Below are 8737 nucleotides of genomic sequence, written 5' to 3'. Positions count from 1 at the left end.
TAGGGAGGTGCTAATCTAGCCTTTGCCTGAGGCTATCCGGCAAATGCCTCTGTGCAGGGCTTGGGCGGGGCGGGTCCCCGGGGATCAACAGGGTGGGCGGAGCGAGCAGTTATGGCTGCTCTCAGTTCCGTCCCCAGGGGCTCTTCTTCTTGGAGTCCCAGCAACCGCTGCAAACCTCGGAGAGAAAGCTGCCTTCGAGTTCCGACTGAAGCCAGACAGTTCCGCTTCCGTTTGAGTCCAGAGTCTGAGGCTCCCTCCGGATTGAAACAGACAACCGCGCCCTCAGCCACCAGCCCGCGCCGCGCGCACTCCGCACCTTAGTATTTTACTTCAGCACTGCGCCTCCTCTGATTCTCGGTTCCTCCTAGTTGTAGAACTTCCACTCAGCCAGCCTTCCTGTGGTTCTGGATGATGTCCATTCCGCCTTTTAGTTGTATTTTTGAAGTGGTTGTTCGAGGCAGCAAACTCCGGCGTTAACCTATGCCGCCATCTTGGTCGGTTGTCTCGAATTTTCCCCTTTTAATTAGGGGGAAAAACCACACATTTCTCCAAAATCTCCATTCAGGAGTTTTCCGCTTAAATTTTGCTTATGGGAGAGGGCAAATTCAGTGTCCTACGCTACAGCCATCTTAGACCTCCTCCTGCTTATATTACACTAGAGGCCCGGTGCATGAAATTCATGCACGGGTAGGGTCTCTAGGCCTGGCTGGTGATCAGGGCCGATCTGTGGGGTGACTGGTGGGGTGTTCAGGGGCGCCCCAGCTGGCACCCGCCTTGGCTGGCCTGGAACTGCCTGCTCACTGGCCCTACGCCTCACTGCCACCACCGGTTGCCTCCCTCTGTGGGGCGACTAGCAGGAGATTGGGAGTCCCCCACCTGCCTTGACTGGCCAGGGGCCTGCAGGGTGGGGGCAGCTCCTGCATTGAGTGTCTGCCCCCTGGTGGTTAGTGTGTGTCATAGCAACCAGTCGTTCTGTCTTTTGGTAGATTTGCATATTAGCCTTTTATTATATAGGATTATATAGGACTAGAGGCTCAATGCACAAAAATTCATGCAAGAGTAGGCCTTCCTTCCCCCAGCTGCTGGCACTGGCTTCCCTCTGGTACCCAGGACCCAGGCTTTGCTCTGGTCGCCACTGCCAGGCACCCAGGACCTGGGCTGCTTCGCTTCAACCGCCGCCGCCGCCAGACACCTGGGACCTGGGCTGCTTCACTCTGGCCACCTCTGCCACCCATCGGATTCCCCATGGTTCCCCACTTGCCATGCTGCGATCAGAGCCTGTGGAGGGGGAGGGACTGAGAGGTGGTCAATGCACCTCATAGTGACTGGTTGAGCGGTTGTTATGGTCGCTGGCCTTTTATTATATAGGATATCTGTAGAATATGTATTGATAATACCTTTTGCATGTCCACTATTGATCATTTGTGTCTATTATTTTTTCCTGATTAGTTCGACTAGAAGCTAATCAATTTTATTGATCTCATAGAACCAACTTTCAATGAATTAATTTTTTTATATTGATTTTCTGTTTTCTATCTTATTTATTTCTGCTAGGATATTTTTTTCTTTCTTCTAATTTCATAGATTTTAATTTGCTCTTTTTTCTAGTTTCTTGAGATGGAAACTGAATTAATTGATTTGAGATCTTACTTCTTTTCTGACAAAGACATTTAATACTATAAATTTCCCTCTGAGTATTCCACAAAATTTTATAGGCCTGTTTTCATTTTCCTTCCATTCAAAATACTTTCTAATTTCCTTTCAGAGCTCTCCTTTGACCCATTAGGTTATTAATAAGTATATTATTTAGTTTCTAAATATTTGGAGATTTTCTAGAAATCTTTCTGTTATTGATTTATAATGTATTTCAGTAGTGATCAGAGGACACAACTTTTTATTATTTAAAACATTTGAAGAGAGAGAGAGAAAGAGAGAGAGAGAGAGAGAGAGAGAGAGAGAGAGAGAGAAAGAGAGGAATTCATTTGTTAAGGAGCAAAATATTAATGACCATAACCAGGTTAGGCCTGGATTTCAATATATATAAGACAGCAGATGAAGGAACTGAATTTTCTTAGTATGAAACTGCCTGATTTATGGGAGAAAGTGAAGAGGTTCTGGGATACAAGAGGACAGGGTGGCCCAAAAACTTATTGGTCTATAGTCGTATCAGGAAAAGTCAATCATATCTTGGGGTAATCTTTTCCTCTTTCTCTTAAGATACACTCTCTCTTCTGATATATCACTTCTCTACTGAATTCCTGTTTCCTGTTCTCTGATACAGTCCTGAGTTGGACTAAAAATAAGAAAGGATGTTTTGTCCTTTGTTCAAATGGTTTTCCTTTGTAAACACATAGATTTATGTATTTGAGGTTTTTTTTTGCTTGTTTCCCCTAATTAATCCTGGTAAAGCTCCTTTTTAAATTTTTTTTTTTTAAAAGCAGAACCTTGCCCTAGCCGGTTTGGTTCAGTGGATAGAGCATCGGCCTGCAGACTCAAGGGTCCCAGGTTCGATTCCGGTCAAGGGCATGTACCTTGGTTGCGGGCACATCCCCAGTAGGAAGTGTGCAAGAGGCAGCTGATCGATGTTTCTCTCTCATCGATGTTTCTAACTCTCTTTCCCTCTCCCTTCCTCTCTGTAAAAAATCAATAAAATATATATATATATATATATAAATAAAAGCAGAACCAAGAGGAAAAGGAAACTTTTACATGTGCACCAGGCAGGAAGAGGGAAGAGGGTACCCTTAGGCAAGGTATGGAGGTAATAGTGGCCTTCTTAGTTTTAAGAACTAGAAAGAGCCAGGAAAATTGGAACAGAAATATAAAAATTCAGGGATATAGAAAGCATAGATAGCTTAGGTTTCTACTTTCCCCTCCAATAACTTTTTTGGGCAAGTGTTTTGGAGACTCTTACAGCTGCTTCTACCGGATACTATGTGCTCATTCTCTCTCTATGAACTAGTCCCTCCATGACACTTCTGTTCTTGGATTAGAAACAGGAAAATGGAATGTCGAAATGGAGAGCTTCCCTTGGCCTCTTTTGCCTAGTAAGTAACTGGTTCATGCTCTATGGATGGACAGAGACAAGTGGAAAGAGGCATACTTACCCAAATTGCAATGACTGATCCCACAACCACAATCTTGTGCCACTTGAGCTGCTTGATAAATAGGTCTGTGGAAGCCTGGAGTTGTTTGCTAGACATCTGGTATGTGACCAAGACACTAGGTAGATAAAAGTGTAAAACCAGGAGGAGTGACATCATAAACATGATGAAATAAGAGTTTCCTACCATTTACCTACTCAAAGAACACCAACTCTGGTAATCATCCATGGATGAGAAGGCTTTTGTAGAAGTTCAGGTAACCAGTGGAGAAGTTGTAGCACACCCTTGGAGCAATTATGATCCAGAAATTCTAGTCATGTCCACAAAAATCTTATGTGAGAATGTTGATAACTGCCATATTCATAACATTCCCAAATTGGAAAAAAAATCCACCAATGGAAAAATAGATAAGCAAGTTTTGATAGATTCTTAAAATTAATAGCACTCAGCAATAAAATAAAACAAGTGTCTGGCCTGTGTGGCTCAGTTGATTAAACATTATCCCAGACACTGAGAGGTTGTTGGTTTGATTCCTGGTCAGGTCACATGCCCAGGGCACGTACAGGCTGGATCCCCGGTGGGGGGCATGAAGAAGACAGCCTTCTCTTTTATTGATGTTTCTGTCTCTCTCTCCCTCTCCTTTCTCTCTCTCTCTAAAATCAATAAAAAATATTAAAAATAAAACAACTGATAAATGCAACAACAAACACAAAAGGTACATATTACATGATTCTTTTAAGCTCAGTTGATTAAACATTATCCCAGACACTGAGAGGTCATTGGTTTGATTCCTGGTCAGGTCACGTGCCCAGGGCACGTACAGGCTGGATCCCCGGTGGAGGGCATGAAGAAGGCAGCCTTCTCTTTCATTGATGTTTCTGTCTCTCTCTCCCTCTCCTTTCTCTCTCTCTCTAAAATCAATAAAAAATATTAAAAATAAAACAACTGATAAATGCAACAACAAACACAAAAGGTACATATTACATGATTCTTTTAATAAGAATTCTAGAAGCAACAAACTAATCTATGATGATGGAAATCAGAATAGCAGTTGGCTCTAGTGAAAGTAGTTGACTGGAAGGGTGCATAAAGAAACTTTATAGTGTTCTGTAATGTCCTTTATCTTGAATTGGGTAATGATTATATGGATACTTACATTTGTCCAAATTAATTATACACTTACAATCTGTGAATCTGACTATATAAAAAATTATATCTCAATAAAAATGAGGAAAAACAAAGATTAGAGAAGGAAAATATGTGTATTCATATAACTCATAACTAACTTCTGGACAATATTAACATAATGGAGGTGGTGCATGGGGTAAGATTAAGGGATGTGATAGTATTTGTATTGTTCAGGAGTGAATATACAATAAGAATTCTAGAAGCAACAAACTAATCTATGATGATAGAAATCAGAATAGCAGTTGGCTCTAGCGAAAGTAGTTGACTGGCAGGGTGCATAAAGAAACTTTATACTGTTCTGTAATGACCTGGACAATATTCTGGACAATATTAACATAATGGAGGTGGTCCATGGGGTAAGATTAAGGGATGTGATAGTATTTGTACTGTTCAGGAGTGAATATACTGATATTGATAGACTTAAGAAAACAGGGGTAAGTAAACATAAGTATAAGTAACCAACATAAAAGTAGAAATAGATCCTCCTCAAACTATTCCAAAAAATCAAGAGGAGGGAAGACTTCCAAGCTCTTTTTACAAGGCCAACATTATCCTAATTCCAAAAACAGATACTCTATAAAGAAAGAAAATTATAGGACAGTATCCCTGATGAACATAGATGCTAAAATCCTCAACAAAATATTAGCAAATCAGATCCAGCAAAAATAAAAGGATCATACACCATGACCAAGTGGGATTTATTCCAGGGATGCAAGGTTGGTACAATATTTGCAAATCAATAAATGTGATAAATACCATAAATAAAATGAAGGATAAAAATTATATGATCATATCAATAGATATAGGAAAAGCATTCAACAAAATCCAGCTCCTGTTTTTAAAAAAATTCTCAGCAAAGTTGGAATAGAGAGATCATCCCTCAACATAATAAAGACGCATATATGACAAACCTACAGCCAACATCATACTCAATGGACAAAAACTAAAAGCATTTCTCTTAAGATCAGGAACAAGACAGAGATGTTCACTTTTACCACTCTTATTCAGCATAGTACTGGAAGTCCTAGCCACAGCAATCAGACAAGAAGAAAAAATAAAAGGCATCCAAATTGGAAAGGAGTAAGTAAAACTGTCATTTTTCACAGATGACATGATATTATACATATAAACCCTACAGACTCCACCAAAAACTATTAGATTTAATAAATGAATTTGGCAAGGTAGTAGGATATAAAATTTATATCCAGAAATTGATGGTGTTTTTATACAGCAATAATGAACTCTCATAAAGAGAAACTAAAAAAAATTATCTCATATACTATTGCAATAAAAAAAATAAGATATCTAGGAATAAACTTAACCAAGGAGGTAAAAGACCTGTACTCAAAAAACTATAGGATATTGAAAAAAGAAATAGAGGGAGATACAAACAAGTGGAATCATATACTGTGTTCATGATTGGAAGAATTAACATCATTAAAATGCCCATACTACTCAAAGCAATCTATAGACTCTATTAAAATACCAATGCCATATTTCACAGAATAAATATTTCAAAAATTTGCATGGAACCAAAAAAGGCCCTGAATAGCCTCAGCAATCTTGAAAAAGAAGAACAAAGTTGGAAGGATTGCAATATCAGATATCAAAATATACTACAAAGCCATTGTAATAAAAACAGCTTGGCCCTAGCCTGTTTGGCTTAGTGGGTAGAGTGTTGGCCCGTGGACTGAAGGGTCTCGGGTTTGATTCTGGTCAGGGGTGCATACCTTGGTTGCAGGCTTGATCCCTGGTTGGGGTTGGGGCCTGTGTGAAGGCAACCAATAGATGTGCCTCTCTCACATCAATGTTTCTCTCTCTCTCTCTGTCTCTACCCTTCTCTCTTGAAAAAAAAAATCAATGGAAAAAATATCCTTGGGTGAAGATTAGCAACAACAACAACAACAACAACAACAAACCCACACCAAGAAACAAAAAACCCAGCCCAGTACTGGCACAAGAACAGGCATATAGATCAATTATACAGAATAAAGACCCAGGAATCAACCCATGCCATTATGGTCAATTAATATTTGACAAAGGAGGCAAGAGAACACAATTGAGTAAAGACAGTCTCTTCAACAAATGGTGTTAGGAAAATGGATAGGTACATGCAAAAAAAAAAACAAAAAAAAAAACCCAGACCACCAACTTACACCATACACAAGAATAAACTCAAAATGGATAAAAGACTTAAATGTAAGTTGCAAAAATCATAAAAATCCTAGAAGAAAACATAAGCAGTAAAATCTCAGACATCTCACACAGCAGTATTTTCACCAATACATCACCTAGGACAAGAGAAACAGAGGGGGAAAAAAATAAACAAATGGGACTACATTGAACTAAAAAGCTTCTGCACAGCAAAAGAAATCATCAACAAAATGAAAAGTGACCCACTGTATGGAAGAACATATTTGCCAATGATACATCTGATAAGAGGTTAATTTCTAAAATATAAAAAGAACGTATACAAGTCAACACCATGAAGATAAACAATTCAATAAAAAATGGGCAAAGAACCTGAATAGACACTTCTCCAAAGAGGATATACAGATGGCCAATAGACATATGAAAGAATGCTCAAAGTCACTAATCATCAGAGAGATGCAAATTAAATGACAATGTATCATTCCACACCTGCCAGAATGGCTACCATCAATAAGTCAACAAGAGCAAGTGCTGGCGAAGATGTAGAGAAAAGGGAACCCTACTACACTGCTGGTAGAAGTGCAGACTGGTGCAGCCACTGTGGAAACAGTATGGAGTTTTCTCAAAAAATTAAAAATGGAATGCCTTTTGACCCAGTGACTCCACTTCTGGGACTATATCTAGGAACCCTGAAACACTAATCAGAAATAATGTATGCATCCCTATGTTCAGAGAGAGCAGCGTTATTTACAATAGCTAAGATCTGGAAACAGCCCAAGTGCCTATAAGTAGATTAGTGGATAAAAAAGCTGTAGTACATTTACAGATAGAATACTATGCTGCTATAAAAAGAAGGGTCTCTTCCATAGATGGACCTGGATATTATTATGTTAAGCAAAATAAGACAGTCAGAGAAAGACAAATATCACACGACCTCACTTACATGTGGAACACAATACAAAATAAACTGACAAACAAAATAGGTCCAGAGGCAAGAATGCAAGGAACAGACTGACAGATCTCAGAGGGGAGCAGATTGGAGGGATGGGAAGAGATTAACCAAAAAACATATATGCATATATGTACAGCCCATGGACACAGACAATAGTGTGGCAAAGGCCTGGGGTGGGGTGGGCGCTGGGTGGAGAGGGCAGAGTGGAGGAAGTGGGGGAAATCTGTAAAACTGTCAACAATAAAAAAATAAATTAAAAAAAGACTGAAATAGAATGTAAAATCATCAGAAAAAATTGATTCATTCATTGGAAAGCAGGGAAAGAGAAATAAAGTATAATAAATGAGAAATGTGAAATAAGTTGGAAGAAATGAGTCCTAATTTATACGTGATCATTGCAAAAAAATGTAAATAGACAAAGGAGTACAATCAAGAGCATCTGGTCTCGGTGGACATCTCACTGAGAGGAAGGGACTGTGTTTACCACACCCAGCCTCTCCCAAACTAAAAGTGTACTTTTATGGAGAAATGATCTGCCTCCTCCTTTGAGGCTGGACCTCAGAGAAGGGCAGGATTACGTGGGGGCAAAGACAGGCATACTCCTAGGTATGCTTTGGTGGCTGGTGACATGTTTAAGTAGAACAAGCCTGAAGAAGGACCAGGTGGCCCAGGAACAAATCCCAGGAAGGGCCCAGAGGACTACTTACATGGGGCACAGAGGCTCGGGGGCGTTTTCAGGTTGTCTACAGTCAGAGAGAGATGTATGTATTCCCTGGGAACCTGGCCTGGAGCTTGAGAAGCAGGCTTTCCACTGTCCAGCATGAACCCTGGGAGTGGCAAAGAGCTACTGCCACTTGACTCAGTGACAACCTGGCCGGTGAGTTTGGGGGACTATCTGTAGCTGGTCAAGAGGAACGAAGCTAACTAGAAGAGGACATTCTGCCAAGAAAAGGCGGGGGCCTGCAAGCGGGCCACGTCAGAACAAAGTCTTGCAAGCAAGACTTATTGTTCAGAGGCAGAACTTTCCTTGAGGTGATAAATAGTCCATGAGGGCATGGAAAGTTTAAGGGAGGGTGCACTGCTGCAGTTGGAAAGGGTCTTTGTATAACATAGGAAATTAATAGTTTAATGTATAACTTAGCTCAGATGATCTCATAAGCATACCTGTTAATCATTGTCACTTGCTGTACTCCATTGTTATTTGCTGTACTCCCCAAATAAAAGCCATGAGAGCTTTGGGGGCTTTGCTACTTGCCTGACTAGCGGTAGCCCTCTGCTTCTCTAAACTTAATCCTGCACGCCGAGCTCATCTCAGCGTCACCGTTCACAAAGAACATCAACA

At 40.3% G+C, this 8737-nt stretch overlaps 1 protein-coding gene across 2 annotated transcripts in view; it reads right to left on the bottom strand.

The window, feature by feature from the left end:
* Positions 1–8737, bottom strand: part of LOC102246289 (NXPE family member 3) — a 33077-nt gene that overhangs the window by 18368 nt on the left and 5972 nt on the right. For both annotated transcript variants that reach the window (XM_005861154.2, XM_014535527.1), the window contains exon 3: positions 3108–3222. In XM_005861154.2, the coding sequence (XP_005861216.1) occupies positions 3108–3222 (115 nt within the window). The remainder of the gene's footprint in view (positions 1–3107; positions 3223–8737) is intronic.

The sequence above is a fragment of the Myotis brandtii genome, unplaced genomic scaffold (assembly GCF_000412655.1).
Source record: "Myotis brandtii unplaced genomic scaffold, ASM41265v1 scaffold1441, whole genome shotgun sequence".
In the NCBI taxonomy this organism is placed as follows: Eukaryota; Metazoa; Chordata; class Mammalia; order Chiroptera; family Vespertilionidae; genus Myotis; species Myotis brandtii.
Note: the sequence above shows the minus strand (reverse complement) of the source record. Positions and strands in the feature narration are given on the sequence as shown.